The 18,931-nt window shown below is 32.2% G+C and overlaps 1 protein-coding gene across 1 annotated transcript in view; it reads right to left on the bottom strand.

The window, feature by feature from the left end:
• LOC123656074 (kinesin-like protein CG14535) overlaps nt 1-18,931 on the bottom strand; it is a 190,876-nt gene that overhangs the window by 51,006 nt on the left and 120,939 nt on the right. Inside the window, exon 5 of the mRNA XM_045591798.1 lies at nt 12,743-12,902. Coding sequence (XP_045447754.1) covers nt 12,743-12,902 — 160 coding nt within the window. The remainder of the gene's footprint in view (nt 1-12,742; nt 12,903-18,931) is intronic.

Genomic DNA, 18,931 nt, shown 5'->3' with positions numbered 1-18,931 from the left:
AGCTCGGATACATCTCTTACATGGGGAAAGAGTGCAAGGGAAAGAGTGCAGCCTGTAATATCCCAGCAGTGGGATATTACAGTACAGTATATATATTACTACTTACTTTGTAGCGTATCAATATCGGTATAGTATAGTCATGACATTTTTAATTTAAATTAAATTTGAAAGCATATTTTACGAGCGTGTTCATTTAAGTATAAGTTGTCTGTATATATTTGTGCGTACATTTTCTGTAACAAATTGAAACTCAGCTACATTCGATTTAAAGATAAAAGAAATGAAACCCAATATTTCGATCGCTGACAAATTCGACGCTCATACATTGCACAAAAACAATTAAAAAACGAAACGTAAAACGTGTCGGTACGTTGTTTACACTCGCTCCGAGCGAAGGAAATAGCTGGCATCAGTTATTGGAAACTCAGATGTGGGACTTCATTGGAAACGGAGTAAAACTTTATTATTTAATTACAATCATTAGTATTATTTAAAAAAAAAATGTAGCTATATCAGTCGGCTGTTACCTGTAAAACAAACATTCAGTCACCAGTTTCTGGAATAGTCGACTCGAATAATTTCGACCATGTGTATGTATACTAAAAATGTTTATATTTATTTATTTTAAATATCGTTAAAACTGCCGGAAATGTCCATAGCGATTTTTTTGTGTATCTAGGTTGGCAAACAAGTGTACGGCTCACGTGCTGGTAAGTACCCCAGTCATATCTAAGATTTTATTTTTGTGTTACCCACATTAGGAATTCTAAACATTTTTGAATATCATATCAAAAATTGACCGCTCCAGCGGGGTTCGAACCCGCGCCTCCGACATACCGTGTCGGCGCTCTAGCCAATTAAGCTATGGAACGATGCACCCGCTCGAGCGAAATTTTCGATATGATAATTTTTAATTTCGGTTTAAGCGAACCGTGGCGCCCGTGGCGCCGTCTATAGTGAGCTCTTTATAGAAACCCGTAACTATTCAAAGTTTCATATTACAATGAAAATCTTTGACAGGAGACGACACCCCAGTCATATTAACCAGGTTTACATTTATTACCTATCGGTGGGTTGTTACAAGCTTAATAAACATATACAGTAAATAAAAGGAAAGTCGATATCAGTAATAAGTAAAAAATAAGCTGTATGCTATGCTATACAAGCTTTTTTAGTTCTCGGTTCAAGAGATAAAACATAAAAACAGCAAAAGAGACAGTAACAGACTATAATGAGCAGTTTTATTAACATTGAGTGAACAATACTTTTGTTACGTAATTTGCATACTTGTACAGTACAGGCGCGGACAAAAGTTATACGCGACAAGATATTTTTGTCAATTTAATTTATTTAAATGCCATTACTTCCAGGAAGTGAGTGCAAAATATTCCTTTCTTAGAAAAAACAACAAAGTGCAATTGAATGATTACATTGTATTTGATTGAAATATAGTAATTGTATTTATTAATTGTATTATTATTATTGAAATATAGCCATTTAGCCTGTAATGTACGATTTTAAATTTTTTCGAAATTTAAATTTCAACAGACGTTATCGATGAAATTGTAGACGAATAAAGTAAAAATTATTTTTACTTATATTTGTACATTGCAGATGTTTGTTGTTATCGAAGCGTTTATATTTAGGCTTTGTGGCCGGACCTTGATACAGGCTTTTAATTCAATAGTATATATATAGTTCGCTGTTGAATGTGATACCCCTATTTTTATTTAATAATCATAGTCTTCTATAAATGTACAAGTTTTGGCCAAAAAGTATTCATTTTGTATAATAGTCACATTTTAAGATGGGATAAAGGACAACAGTTCTTGAGAGATACGTCAGTTTTTTACATCATAATAATAATTTTTATCATTTCTAACTTTATTTTCGTTGTGTTAACACATACACAATTTCGTACTCATTGAAAGTTAGGAGATTTAAACTTTTGGATTTTTTGGTCACTACTACAAAAGTAGTCAACAATTGTTAAAGCGATTAAATACAAGAACGATAAAGAAAGGAACACGTGTACACACACTAGTGTGTTTTAATAGATCATAACACAATACAAGTAAGCCTTTCTCTCACGAAGATCCGCTGGCCAGACGCCAAGCGCGGGTAATTTGATAAAAACGCCCAACAACGAGGTAGTTCCGAACTATCCGGCATTATTAGCACCGTTACGTACATATTCACTGCTTCTACCGACCGTTTTAAAGCTAAACTTGTAAACGTTTTCATAAATAACAATTCTTTAGATTAAACTGATTACAGTTCAGTTTTAATGTTCTTGTTGCATTGCCTATGTAGAGCTGTTTTGTTGATTCAGTTGCGAGATATGTAAGTGCATTGTTTGTGTTCATTTTCAACGTTGTACGAGATGCTTTAATGAATGCTTTTTATGACTTAATTGGAAGACTATTTGAATTTCAAAAAGATATAAAACGACGCTAATTATTATTCATTATTAACTTTTTATGTATTGTAGTAATGTTATGAATCAGTTCATCATCAGTTCAGCCTAATACTGTCCACTGGTGGACATATACCTCCACAAGTTCACACAAAAAAAAATATATGAAATATCATACAATTTCGGAACTTTTTTTATGAAAGAATACTACTAGTTCCGAAATATATAGGCCATATAATATTACGCTTCTACTCATAATAGCAATTTCGTAACGCTAAACGCCTAATAAAATGGCCAAATCTGAACTCAAGGAAATATACGCTTCGACTAGGCTTAATTGTATTAAGCTTATCAGGAATAGCATTTCCAGTCATTTTACTATTAAATAGAATTAGCTTCGCTATCCGCGTGGTAAACGTTAAGCCGTATAATGCGATAAACTCCTTTAGTATAATCCACTTTCTTGTGAGCATTTGGTGAATTGATTCGATTTGAATTAGATATGTGTGGTTAAATCGGACATTTCAATAATTATGAATAATACTAATTGAAGCTGCAGACTCAAAAGCCTAAAGGAGGTTAATAAAACTCAGTTGGACACACACACACACACACACACACACACACAATATAACCGCACAGATATATCCAACAAGAAACAAATACTTGTATGGGCTACACAATTATGTGTCACAGGGAGGCGCAATTAAACTGCCACTATAACAATTAAAATAATAACAACTGCATAGTCAAATGACATCTAGTTGCATATTATGCGTCGGAAACGTATTTGTATACAACATAATGGTCTCTACAGATGGTATGGGTCTTCACTGATAGGTGGGAGAGGTTAATCAAGGCCACCGCTAACGCAAATTCAGCTGTTAAATATTAATATCAATGAGCACAGTACTCAAAGGCCTCCGAGTAAGATATCCTGTATTGGTAATATTCAGAACGCAACTGCACAGGTCTCGTCAAGTATTTGTGTGACCTATACAATCTTTTCTCATGAGAAGGGGGTGGGGGGGGGGGGGCGGCCACTAATGCAAATCATTTGCTTTATCATTAATATGAATGAGCGTTGCCCTAATCAAAGACGAAAATTCAGCTTCTTCGATTAACATTATTCATAGATAATATTTTTCTTTGTGTTTTCTTGCTAACAAAAACACGCAAAGAACATGCGAAAACAAGGCAAATTGATATGTTTCCTCCGCGCACGTGCGTTTCAAAGAAAGACGGCCTGTAATCCGTATCAATAACGTAAACCCTCCACTGTATAAATCATCTGTACTTGTGGGAGACTTTGTGGTCCAAGTAACCATGATACTAGATAGAAAATAGTTTGGTAAAACTTAACGTTAATTGTTACTGAACAGAAAAAAAAAAACGTGTGTGAAATTTTGAAGTATAGCATTTTTCATAAGGATGTCTAATCTGCGCCATATTGTCCAACAACTAGCGATAATCGCTCAGCTATCGCGCGATAGATCGCTTTTACTATAGTATAGTAAGTGAACGTTTGCTAAACTTCTGCTACAAAGATGTTTCTAAAGTTTCATTTAGTTTTCTCGGCTTTTGCCATTTAATGAACTGAACGAAGTTTCTCATAACTTGGACTTAGTCTCTAAATAAAAAAGGATCGAATCAATAAGAAGTTTAATCCCGCGGGCAGCGGCCACGATCTCATTGGCCGATACAAATTGACAGCAGAGAAGTGGCGCATTGAGATGTACTTTAAGTGTTCTTTTCTTTTATTTTTCCTTAAGCGTTTTAGGTACAGGTGTATTTTACGTGGTTCGTTAATATTTTATTCCCTTATGTGTGTTGGATTTATATACCCTTTATTTGAGATTATATCCTAAACTATCTGTGTTTTGGATGAGATTTTCGCATTAATAGTGTACATTTTTCTAAGAAACAGTAGGATTGATGAAAGAAGGTAAGGAAAATTCTTAGAATTCTTAGAATAATTCATCAGGTCAAATGTGTAGAGTAACATGAAGTCATTCAATATACACATTAAATTTGTTGTATTCATTTTATGAATTCATTAAAAATGGTTTACATATTTTTTTTAAATTTGAATCATATACAGGAACTTACTGCCTTTGTTAGGTTTCAACCGAAGTATAAATTTGTTTTGTTTAAGAATAGAGCATTTCTAACATGGCACAGGGCTATCAAAGCGAAGACAATAAATATACGGATATCACGTCATCATCTATCATCGTAATTGACCATCAAATAACATATTTTAAAACCAACCTTACACAATTAGAATAAGGCACATTTTTCTTCGAATATGACCTAACCACCTGAACGTCTCGTAGATCTTGAAGGTACTTATATCACTGAAGGGTCCTTTGAGGCCCCACAAATGTCCAAATAGCATTAGTGCTTAATAACACGTACGAGATTGTTTTGACACGATATGAGTTTTGCAGATACTCGGAAAAGAATGATGGAAGTTATGCTCAAATACTTTTAAAAGACACACTCTGAGATTTCTATACTAAATAGTAAATTTTCATCTCAATTCACGTTAAGTCAATTTGAATATAATAAATGTGTTTACTATGGATTTATTGAACACATTTCTACTTTGATAAGAACAAGATAAGATTTAAGATAAATCCAGCTCAATTATAACAGCTTTTTAACTGAGGTAGGGCATAGCAGGAATTTCCTGCTCAAAATCTGGAGCAGTCCGACTGGGGTAGTACCTCGACCTTACAGAAGATCGCAGCTAAATAATACTGTTTTCAAGCAGTATTGTGTTCCTATTGGTGAATAAGGTGACCAGAGCTCCTGGGGGGATTGAGGATTGGGTCGGCAACGCGCTTGCGATGCTTCTGGTGTTGCAGACGTCTATAAGCTACGGTAATCTCTTACCATCAGGTGAGCCGTACGCTTGTTTGCCGGCCTAGTGATAAAAAAAAATCACATAGTGGAATACAGTTAATTTGAACATCTCGAAATAAACTGCTGGGCTTTATATAAAGAAGCTAAAACTTGTTTTTTCATCAACAAGCACTGCAGCAGCGTTGTTACCTGCTTAACCGAACCAACCAATTAGGGTATCATTTACACCTGTAATAGAGTTACCATTTATCCATTAGTAAGACATTTAGATATTAGTGGATAGGACAATTTACATATTAGTAAAGTATAGTATTTGTGTGACGCCGCGTTGGCGCAACGGTTACAGCCATGGATTGTACCTGTTGCGTTGGCGGTTGCGGGTTCGATCCCCGCACATGACAAACATTTGTATTGGCCATACAGGTGTTTGCCGTGGTCTGGGTGTTTATGCAGTCCTTGTGGACTTCCCCACCAGGCCTCGGAGAGCACGTTAGGTCGTGGGTCCCGGTTGTTATCATGTACACCTGATAGCGATCGTTACTCGTAGGAGGGAATATATCCGTCAACCCGCATTGGGGCAGCGTGGTGGATTAAGCTCTGATCCTTCTCCTACATGGAGAAAGAGTCCTATGCCCAGTGGGATATTACAGGCTGAAGCGTATAGTATTTATATAATATGAACCGACTTCAAAATAAGGTGCTAAATTCGACTCTATTTTTTGTGATGTATTAATAAGGTAGAATATTATTTTACCATATCTCGTGCCATATTCACGGTGTAATTAAAAAACGTAATTAGTTAAATACTTCTGGATCCAGTATTCACTACTTCACCAAATTCTCTTATCTCAGTAAACCGAGTATTTTTTACGGTCGCGTACGTACCTCTTATCATGAACATGGATTATTTCCTGAATTGCAAATTCCGCAGTTCCAGTATTGCGCTGTGCTGCTATTCTTGTTTATTTTTTTAAATATTTGAAATAGGAAATGGTTTCATTTTCTATGTGTTTTTACTAAAAAAATATTTAAAAAATTATATGGATAAAAATAATGTGGAATATTATTTAGTGCTGAGTTTATATATTATATTGACAAATAAATTTTCAAATGAAATGCGTTATATATATATATATATATATGAATGTTTGTCTGTATGTGCTTTATAGGATCGTAAACTATGCATTCGATCACGTCATGATCTTCAGCAAAGTATTGTGCGTGAGCCCACAAAGGTTTCTGAGTTGGTACGACCAAAAAAAATCATAGTAGCGCGCGCAGGGTACAGCTAGTAATACATATATTATGATTTCAAGTCTGGATGCGAAGTAACTTAACTTCAAGAAGCAGTTACATCAATTGGCCTATAGTAACATGGATCGAAATTTTCCATTTTTTAATTAGTTTATTTGTTGAGATTATGATAACTCGTTTTAATGGGTCAAATCTAAGTATAGATAGATAAGTGACGCCTTAAAAGAAATAAAATATATTTGCCACAATATTCGTTCTTAAAGTCATTTACATGTAACTGGAAATATTCTTCTTTGTTATTTACAATGTAAGTGTATATAGTTGTCATCAAATAAAAAAAGAGCGTTACACGTGAACCGAGTTAGTCCTAACGAGGCAGCCTGCAACACCCGTAATTGCAGACACGCATAAATTATTAAATAAACAACACAATCCTGCAGCAAGCTTAGTGCTTATTAGTGCTCAGGATACATTTATATTAAATTATAAACTTGATTACAAAAAGTGTTCTCTGTAATAAAAATAAAGGATACTTCGCTGGCGTTTGTTAATGTTATGAAAATTTTTTGCGTAATATTTTTTAATCTGTACTTCGTTGTTTCTAGTAACTATTAACTATATAGTTGTATATACTTGAGATTGAGTTGTTATTGGATTACCGTTGTAATTTTCTTCGTAATTGTAAAATATTGCATTTATTTCATTTCAGGATACATAATTTAGTTTTGCCTCCTGTTTATGATTAACGTTCAGAACGTAACTATCAATTATGAATAGATGTTCACACAAAAAAAGATCAGAAACAAATGAAACCTACAAGCTTGGCAAAGAAATGTATTGAAAAAAATATTCCAATTTTAAAAACTTATCTACCCTAGTACATAATAGAAACATAAAAAAAAATGTTAGACATCATAATCATATAGTTCATTCGCTCGTTAGCCTTACGACATTTGAGGTCTACAAAGTTTATCAGGATAGAGACGAGAGATAAGTTCAGAATTTGTATATCACTTAGATATATGTGTTGCTGTCATATTCATAGCCTTTTGGATAGAATACGTTGATGTTATTGTCAAGGCCGTGACTAATAAATACGGCTTTGTAAATTTAGTTTTTTGATTTATTTATTGTAATCGTGTTTTACAGGTCGTTTTAAGCAATGTACATATAATCTTACAATCGTAGTAGGGATGAAGGCACAGTATGCCTCTAAATAAAATATTATGAGTGTAGCTGAACATTAACTTAGCCAGTATTTAGTACTAGATGTTTAAAGTTACTTTAATTGATGCCAATCAGGTTATAAATATTAATTCTATATAATTACATAATAGATCTGTTTTTATACAGATTTTAAATAAAAAAATAGGTACTCATTTGCTTTACATAATTTGAAATAAATACAATTTAAGATAATTTTTATTTTAATAAATAAAATACTATAGACTTTTTAACAAAATACAAATGTGTTTATTGAAATGAGTCTTAAGACTTTTCATTGTGACAAATTAAAATCAGGCTGAATTTTTATGTTAAAATTCAGGTCAAGCTGACATAAGCGTGTCGGTTAAGTTCTAAATAGAACGCTTGTAAATCTCGCGATGTGGCTCGTTGGCTTGTCTCATGACGTTAGCGGTGTATGCACGGAGCGCATCCGGTCGCTCAGCCGAGTCGGCTAGTATAAGGGTTAAGATAGCGATGAACTTGTGCTACTATTAATGAATTTCGACCTAGTATTAAAATATTGTTTACTTTATGATTTTTGAGGTTGAGTGGTGAATGTTATATTACCGCTGAGCTTTCGATTTCCGTTCAGAGGGGACATTTGCGTATGTCTATGTGTTTGTGGTTATATGAGAAACACGTAAAGCTGTCATTGGTGTTTTATTTCAGTTAAGCATATGCTTACCCTTAGAAAGAATATTTATTGTAATAAAATAATTATCTGCCAGCTCAAGTTAGTTAAACTTTCTCTATTTGTGTATTGTCAATGATTGTCATTATTTTGTTGAAAAAAAAAAGTATATAACAATTTCCGAACGCCACCTTTAGGGTCTGTGGAAAAGCGGTGTGTTGGCATAGCTCCCTCTATCTTTTTTTTTTGCTCCCGGTTGCATTAGCCTCGTCAATACACTGTTTGTATCTCCGGTAAATCAGTATAAAACTGACACGTGGCGGATTAAGCTTAATTGATTCTCAATTAAATTTAGTTGAAAAATCGGTTATTGACTACTAATTTGGTTCACTTGTCGTCATTGATCAAAAGTTCAGTTGAATGGCTACGCCTTGGCCCTTTATAAAGTAACTACAAGTGAATACAAAAATAAGATCACAATTTAAAATGTTAATATGAACATAATACAAGTTGACTCTGCGGAAAGGAGTAGGTAACCAGATTAGGTTGGAATTTAATCACTAAGTGGCCGTCGCTCGTGCTCTGAATACGTAATAGTCTTCGGTCATAGTCCTTGGTCATCTAATTGGACAGTCAAATCAACAATAATTGAACAATCAGCTACGTCCAATATCAACCTTACACGATTGGTCTAATTTTTTATTAAAAGATGTTTTGAATTTTTTTTTTATTAAAATTGTAACAGAGCTTAAGATATTTTTTTCTTGAAATGCGGTGTATGTTTGTCTTAAAATACAAAATGTATAATTGAGGTGTAAATTTATTCAGGTCTTTATAAAAAAATATATAGTAATTTGATTGATACACAATCACAAATAATTATCGATATCAAACACTAAAAAATAATCTCAGCATTAATAAAACCTTTTTGGGTTTTACCAGTTTATAAACACAGTTTAAATGTATAAACGAATATTTTCTTAACTAACCTTTTGTCAAGCTTTATTGATTAATTTACAGTTTCTATTTAAAATAATATAATATATAGTACCTACTAAACTATAAAGTCATGAATTGATATCGATGTAGGTAAATGTATTCGTGAGTTTACAGGCACTTTTGAGTCGTCAGTTTAAATATCTGTCATGTCAGTTTAAAGTGAATTCGCTACGGAACATGATTTCAAATTCTGCTACGGTATAAAGTAACTCAAATAGTCTACTCTTTAGAGCTTGTCTCCGTCTCATTTATACTATATTCATATTATATAGTAGTCTTGCTTTGCAGTTCCGCTTTTTTGTGCTGAAATAACCTTAGATTTTTAATTCGTTTTGTCATCATCATCATCATCATCATCGTCATCATCATCATCATCATCATCACCACTACCACCACCAGTTTGTGTTGTGTAGTATTGTGTATGTTTCTGTATCCCAGACACAAGATATACACGCTGGAGGCCGTCAAAAAAAGCACGTGCATTAAAATAATTAAACAATACAATAAAGGATTTTAAAGTTAAAACAAGTTTCCAAATCATGAATATTTTTTACAAGAATTTTTTCATATAGAAATTATTTTTATAGTCATGTGGAAGTGTCACTTGTTACGAGATGGCCGCTTATGTTATCGAAGAGAGCGCTGAACTGGAAAACCTGTTTTCCGTATTAACGATCGCGTCGACATCGAGATATAAAATATAACTTTTTTAGTATTAGTTTAAAGCGTTATACTCATAGGTGTTTTAAAAAAGTTTTTATTAAAAATATTATAATAATTATATTATTAACGAAGATCGAAATTGTTATTTTTTTTTTTGTTGAAATATTAATAATGTTCACAAATGTATTTATGTTGATTGAATATCGTCTAGTGATTAGTTTTTTTTTATTTATTTAAAAAATTTGATCCACGGGCTTAAAATGTCCATGTTAATTATGCATGCATTATAATAATACCATATTCCTTTCTAATTTCTGAACATTATTATTTTTGTTATCTATGTCTATATTTACACTTATTTGCTAGGTATCATATATGTGTCATCTAGAGATTAGTTATATGTAATAAAATTTTATTTAGAATATATTATATATTTTTGTGCAAATATAGATATGTACATTTTGTTTCTTTGTTATTATTTGTTAATCTATAATTATTTAACAAGCTATATAACTTAGAAGTTCCATAGGCCATATTACATTACACCACATAATATAACAGCGAATAGTAAATCTTAATATTGAGGTCGAAATTGTACGCGAGGCTTACATAGAATATGTTTCAAATTAAAAAGTAACAAAGCAACAGAAAAACACAAATTAAACATCATAATTATTATTTGTTACATTCTGATCATTATAGGATTTTTATTTTAAAAGACTACCTTTCTCATACCAAGAAGCAAACCTTTAAAGACTTGTATTTTTAAGTTCAAGTCACTGAGTTAATAAAAGATTAATATCGTTCTGAACGTTTCCATCGTTAAGGGCCCTCATTAGCGTCAGATCATCAGTTGTCTCATTAAATACAACCAATTACTAAACCTGGTGTTTCAAGGCTCAGTAAGTATACTTGAGCACTAAATACATGACGCTATATTAATATATGTTACTACAGACTAAAGTTTCGCGATATATTTAATTGTTAATAATGAGTAGCGGATCGTATTGGTCTAGCAGCTTTATTTATGTGCATTTACTGTGATCTTTTGTTTTGAAAGAGAATCCGTCATTGTAATGAGCTCACTTATATTCAGGTCAGCTATTTTGAAAAAACTAAGAATATAAAAGATAAACACGGCACACTTAACGTCCCCTTCTAGGATTGACCCTGTGTCAAGAGTTCGGAATAACACACAATACACGAGTTCAAAAGTCTTGACTGCGGCAGACCTTATGACCTATACAAGTATATGTCATGTGAAGGGATCGAACCTGCAGCCAGTTCTGTAACCGTTGCGGTAACGCGTCGTCAAAACTGCAACACGAAATGCCAGTTTTAATATTGTTTTATCAAGATGCAATATCGTAATAATTACAGTGGATGTTGATCGCAGGACAAGAATTATGTACGCAGTACGCGTATTATTCGGAATCGAAATACAAAAAAAGATTGCGAAATGAAATGAGGTATTAATGGTTTATAAGAAAAAAAAAAAAACATTAAAATGTTTCATAGTTCAAAAGATATTCTAGTTTTTTTTTTATATAACCATTGTCACTCGCATATTGACGAATCTGACACTTTATAAGCTAAAATCATATTACATTATGATAGATTATTGGGATACTAGGATGCATATTAATATAACGTTTTGGCATCATCCCAAAATAACATTTCTTTCGTTTAGCTCAGCTTATTTCTACCGCAATCAACATTATCTATCAACGAGCGTGACCCGACTTCGTTCCGGCGAAAATTAGCGCGAATTATTTCTCGAATTTATTCTTAGGGATACCGCGCACTGCGGTGCGGTTAATTATCGGTTTTTTGGTATTAAAGGATGCAACGGGACCCAATTGTTTATTACGATATCAATAGGGTGTATACGTTATGCGTTATGCTAGAGTCCATCTTGCACTTAATTTTGCATAAAAAATACTAAAATCATTGTTATAAAACTGTATATATTAAACCTTTGTATTAGAATAAAAGAAATACTAATTATTTAAGAAGTTATTTACAAATTAAGTTGTCAATATGTTAAAGATTTTTGGAAAAAAAATCCATTCAGAATTTTCTCGCGACGCGCGTTAATTTTAGTTCTAAGAGCCGTTTAGCTTCGAGTGGGGTTTTGAAGTGTGCGCTTACTTGTTTGCAAATTGATGGAAGCGTCTCGAAGGATTAGGATTTCTACTCTTTATTTAATACGTTTATTAGAAAGAGTTTTGTTGATTTAAGGAGCTATAAGTGAACGCATTTTTTTAAAACAGTGATATAAAAATAAGCCTGCGATACTTCTGATGATAATAATTTTCAATTCGCTTTAATTTTATGTTAAATATTTATATTTGGTTATTATATTTGGTTGGATGGTTGTATGTATCACAATATTTTACCATTTCTAAAATATATAAAAAGAAAAAAACGTTGTGTGGTTTTATGAAACCACAATGCAAGTGAAACTTTAGTGAATAATTTTTTTAAATTAATATATAGACCAAAACACACAATTATCGCGGAAAACTTGTGCGAATAAGTGAAAATATAAATGCTGCACGGTCAGCTGATGCAAGCTATGGGCGCCGCTATATTCGCGGTCACCGTGTCGTGTCGTGCGATAGACTAACGAAAAAATTTGGGGCAATAGATAGTTTCACTTTAAAAAAATATGTAAAACAAACCTTTCCAACCCCTGTCGGTTCCTTGACCCCGAGTCGTCGCAATAGCGCTGGTGGTGGAGGCGGAGGTGTTCGATGCAAGGCCGCGCTGAAGCCTGAGGACACATCCTCCTCGCGTCTCCTGCGCTCCCGGTGTGGAGAACCGCCGCTGCATTTCGTTGACCTGGAAAAAATATTTTTATGAACACATTAGTATTGTAATTCATAATAACAACATGCTATAAACCTAAAATCAGGAACTACTGGTACAAATTGAAAAATTCTTTCGTGGTGGATGATCCATTTTCCGAAGAAAAGTAAAATACTAGTATGTTGTTTCCTCAAATTGACACGAGTCTAATATGTAAGTCTATATGTTTATATATTTACAGTAACAGTATATTCTATATGTCTGAATTAGCTTGGCGGATTAAGCTCACACTTCTAAATGGAGTAAGAGGCCTTAGCCCAGTAGTGAGACGTGTGGCGACATCTATCGTGCCACATAAGAACTGACGTATCCTACATCACGACATTAAAGTTATCCAAAGGTTGAAAATATATACAAGAACCCGATAACAACCGGCGGGCAGTACCTCACCAGACACAACACCCGTCTGGTCGGAGGATTCTCCTTTTTAACCGACTTCCAAAAAAGGAGGAGGATCAATTCTCAATTCGACTGTATTTTTTTTTTATGTATGTTACATCAGAACTTTTGACCGGGTGGACCGATTTCGACAATTTTTTTTAATCGAAAGGTTGTGTGTGCCAATTGGTCCTATTTAAATTTATTTGAGATCTAACCACTACTTTTCGAGTTATATCTAATAATGCGTTTTTACTTGACGCTTTTTTCGTCGACCTACGTTGTATTATACCGCTTAACTTTCTACTGGATGTATCGATTTTGATAATTCTTTTTTTGTTAGAAAGATTATATTCCTAGTTTGGTACCAAGATAAGGAAACCAGGATCTGATGATGGGATCTCAGAGAAATCGAGGGAAACTTTCGAAAATCCGCAATAACTTTTTACTGGGTGTATTTTGATAAATTTTAATTTAATTTTGTAATAATTAGTAATTTTAGGCTGGTAAATTTAGGCTTAATTGAGGCTTTAATATTTTTATAATATTATTATTTTATTATATTTTTATAATATTTTAATTTTACTAATACTAGTAATTTTAATTTAATTGTGTAATTTTTAAATTTTGTTTATCATGTGGTCACATAAAATCAATTTTATCGAGATCTGATAACTACTTTTTGAGTAATCTTTGATAACGCGTAGTTACTTGACTATTTTTTCGTCGATCTACGTTGTATTACTCTTCGATGTAATTGAAGTCGTTTTTTTTTCGCTTGCGAGCAAACACAATTATTCAATGGCGGATGAGGAACTAGGGGACGTTAGAGGCTGAATAAATCAGTTAGTATTTATAAAACCTATTCTGCAATACTTCATACAATACTTGCAAAGCAATGCACTTCCTTAACAGTCAAGTCAAAAATAACTGCTTGACGAGAGTCAGAAAAATATTGTTCAAAGTCAGAAAAAAAATATTTGATAAATTTTACTTAACAGTTTCCAGTTGTTCAGGTTGCTCATTATTCATTATAATAACATTCTTAGATACTACTGTCGACTAACTATACTTCATAGCTTTACCAGCGTAAGCCGATTCTGCAGGAATTTCATTAAATCCGTTGTTAGTAAACGTCCACGTAGCGAAAGTCTAGAATTAATAGTGTGGAAGACTTTTACGAAATATTTTAAAATATTGAGAGAAGAAGTGCTTTAAGTATTTTCATATATTGCTAATAAATAGTATTATTTATGATCACACATAGAATCAAGACAGTAAAAAGTCATTTTCAAAACAATAAAATTGAGTACTTTTTTCCAATTAAAATAGAAACGTGAACAAAATACCGTTTTTTTACAAATGTCCTTGAGTTTTTAAAAATAATATCGTACATCCATATGTATATATATTTATTATTAATATTATTTATTACCTAAAAAATATGTTATAAAAAGATAAAGCCGTTTCAACTAATAATTTTCCAGGAACCAAAGCGTGACTCAAAGTAAGACAAAAAAATGAGGTGTCCAACTTCCGATAGCTTTTACAAATGTTCAAAAACATAGAAAATGAGAATCGCAGTAATTTAAAAGAGAGAGTTCATTGAAAACGGAAACCCGAAATAACGTGACGTCTTCGACCCCTCAAGAATTCGAAGTCGAAATAAATGGACACTACGTGACATCCAGCGCGACCTTTTTTACATTTTTCAAAAATTCGCTTCGCGTCAATACCGCGGCATAAAGCCTTTGAGCTGATGGATGGTTTTTACGTGACTGCTGACGACGACGTATTTTATTTTAATGTTCCCGATGCTGCGTTGGCTTAAAATTGAAAATTCTCTTCGCATATTCGAATACCTATCGACTTCACTTATGTACACGTGTAATTTCATATCTTCGATTCTGATATCAAGATATTTAACGGAAATTATGTTTTACTATAGTAAATAAACGCTTCACACTCAACTGACACTGTTGTCGTTCTTAAACATTAAGCTGTAAAAAAGCTTATTTAATGAAATTTTATTTGTCATAATATCACAAACAGTTTAAAGACGAAAGTTCAAATATTTTGCCTATTATTATTGGTAAGTAAATACTATACGTTATAGGAATTAGTATGACTTGTATTAATGCTTAATTAGGAAAACTAAGCATGATTTAGCGTTTGTTAATGTAGCAAAATTCTTGTTATTTGATGTACACTAGGAACGTTCATAGTACTTTTATATTTATTTAAGTAAAATGTTATTAAATAAGCAAGCTATCAAACACGAGAAACATTAGCCACAAAAATCGCAAACTCTGAAAAGTATTCAAAGACAAAGTACCAGAAACCAGTAAACTTTGAAGAACTGAAGAGTGTCAAACTTATAGAAAAATGTCCACAATAATTATTAGAGAAAAAAACTTATCTTTTTGGACAAACAGGTATGAAAGCTAACATTGGACAAACACACAATATCCTAGCGTGCCACGTTCGCGTGACCAGTTCAGTTTATTGTGTTTAGGACTATTAACATTCTTATAGGGGAATGTTTAGATAACTCTCGACTTGGTGGCAGAAAGGCCCTTCGTGTCTCGTGTGTGCCCGATAACAACTGGCTTCCGAGACCCTTATTGATTTCCGCCTTATTGATAGGTGCATTTACTTAAACTATCATTTATATTATTAACTTTTACTGATATCAAAAATTAGCTCATCCGGATCACCATACTTTATTAGTGAATATCTATATAGTTTTATTTTTTATTTATCTTATCTTATATAAATATCTTATTCTGACGATAATGAACCCAAAAGAAAAATTTCAGTTTCGTGCAATCGTATATACATTTCGCTGATTTAATATTACAATCATCAGCTACTGTTTTTTTTTTCAAAGTATATCACACTAATAATAAATATTAATTAGCTTAGAAATTAAAAAAAAATACTAAAGATGAACTTAAATCTTCGTAGAGTAAGTTACAGAAAAGTGTTACACTTCCTTAAATAAATTAGAATATTTTTATCTATATATATAAAAATGAATGTATATTTGTATGTCCTTTATAGAAATGACATCATAAGACAAAGGTTTCGGAGTTGTTATGACCTGAAAAAAAGCGTAGCAACGTGCGCAGGTAATGTATGATAAATATTCTGTATCAAAACAAGGTACGACTAATAATTGTATGTTTTATTTGAGTGTCTAATAAAATCGTCATTGATGTCCATACTTTATTGCACTGTTTGCATTAAAAATAAATTACAAAAAACTTTTAAATATTATTAATAAGGGAATTCTTTTAAATCCACGTCCTAGATTCCACGCGAACTAGTACTTTCGCCTTCTTTATTACCTTCATGATTAATTACTAGGTTTTGCGTTTCATTCGTTACCGTTGTTTGCTAATTGATTAAAACGGCGGAGAATGTGTTTACCATTAAGGGTGGCGTGTGCTTTTAACATTATATTCATTTACAGAAATATTTCACTCATTACATACCCTTTAAGTTTGATGGAAATAAATTTGAAATTAACTTACTGATTAGGACAAAATGGGGTCATTAGCTTGATTTGCTGCAATGAAAAAGTTAATAAAAAACTAATTTTGTATTGTATGTTGTTTTTTTTTAATTTTATTAATTAAAATTGTTTCCCTGTTTTTGTTTTTCCGTTTTTATTTTAAACTAGCTGTCCCCACGACTTTGTCTGCGTGGAATAGTAACTTTGGACAGCATTTTTTGGATATCTTCTTTGGTATATTTTTGATTATAAACATTGTCGTTTGGATATTTACATATTTGACGTGATTCTTTAAATTGGCATAATTTTTTATTTATGAACCGATTAACATGTAACAAGTATTAAATGTTAAGTGATACTATCCACAATATATTAGCAAATAATAATAATTAATAATAATAAAAATTTGTACTGCAACTGCATCTAAATTGAATAACTGTTTATGAGAGTACTGTTCACAAACATATTACATTCACTTTTTTATTATATGTATTGATGATGAATATACGCGTTATTGTAAGGGAATATAATTATTTTTTGAGATTAGAAAATAAATGATCAAGTTATTTATTTTGCTTATAGTATGAATTATTATTCAATACTAGCTGGACCCCGCGGTTTCACCCGCATTGATTTTTTTTTTGTGGCACTAGGTCGGCAAACAAGCGTACGGCTCACCTGATGGTAAGCGATTGCCGTAGCTTATAGACACCTGCAACACCAGAAGCATCGCAAGCGCGTTGCCGACCCAATCCCCAATCCCCCCAGGAGCTCTGGTCACCTTACTCACCAACAGGAACACAATACTGCTTGAAAACAGTATTATTTTGCTGTGATCTTCTGTAAGGTCGAGGTACTACCCCAGTCGGGCTGCTCCATATTTTGAGCATGAAATTCCTGCTGTGCCCTACCTCAGTTTAATGATTTGAGGAAAAAATCCTTCCTTCTTCTTAAAGCATACCTAGCCTTTCTTTTTAAATAGTTTAAAAATTTAGTTACTGATGCCAGTAGAGCAAGCAATTATCTATAAAGTGATATATAATTTATGAGGAGTGATTGTGAGTTTTTTTCTTAAAAGGGAGGCAAACATCTTAACCTTAGTGCATTAATATATATGATAATTATTAGACTTTGCTTAATATACGCTTTATTTTAAGAAATATCAAATTATAAACAATAAAACAAATACAATAGGATTAGATCGATTGTATTATAATTAAGTCTTCATTGTTAAATATTCTTCTACTAACATGTATATTGTTTTTTATTATTTGTAACTATTAAAAAAACTTTAAAAAAATGTACGTTTGTATAAAAATATAGCGCACAATAATACCACCAATATTATAAATTTTACATATATTTTCTTCTTGCTCATAATGCGTTTAATTAAAAGAAAAAACGTAATAAGCAACGTGATAGCGACTGAAACATAGACCATTACTACAGCGCCTATAATACATATATACCTATAAATAAATAGTCCCCTCATTATTTTTAAACTCAAATTCAAAATTTATATCTAAAAATGTTGTGTTCAGTTCGCCTAAAGCGGATATCGACGTCGTCTGCCGTCGAACTTGGTAATTGACACACGATTGATAGATCCTTCGAGAAATCTGGTCGAGAGGCTTCTCGAACTAGTTGGACGTTTATCAATTAGGAAGTGTTAGACTCATATATTATTATTAGTGACTTTTTGACTTTAAATAATTATCTTCAAATTGTTACTATACATGAACTAAATTACTCATTTTGAATTGTATAAGTGTATTACAAAAATTATAGTGTTTGTAGTAAAAATGAAACGAAGTTTCTAAATACTTACTTTGAAACTCATTATTATTTATATACATCAGTTAGAATCATAACAATGTCAATACTTTTGTAGTAAATGAAGTATATTCTGTTACAGTCGTATGGACTACTTGCAAATCTATGGTAGCTTTAACTTTATCTATAGTTAATTAAAACAAATATAATTTAAGCTAAAATATATTAATACAACCTTTTTTAATAAAGTAATTTTTTATTTCGATTTATTTTTATTTTGGAAAAATAAATTGTGCAATGAGCACTTTATGAAATTTTTCTATAGTTGACTACT

The sequence above is a fragment of the Melitaea cinxia genome, chromosome 8, assembly GCF_905220565.1.
Source record: "Melitaea cinxia chromosome 8, ilMelCinx1.1, whole genome shotgun sequence".
NCBI classification, from domain to species: Eukaryota; Metazoa; Arthropoda; class Insecta; order Lepidoptera; family Nymphalidae; genus Melitaea; species Melitaea cinxia.
The sequence above is the reverse complement of the archived record's forward strand: the minus strand, read 5'-3'. Positions and strand labels throughout refer to the sequence as shown.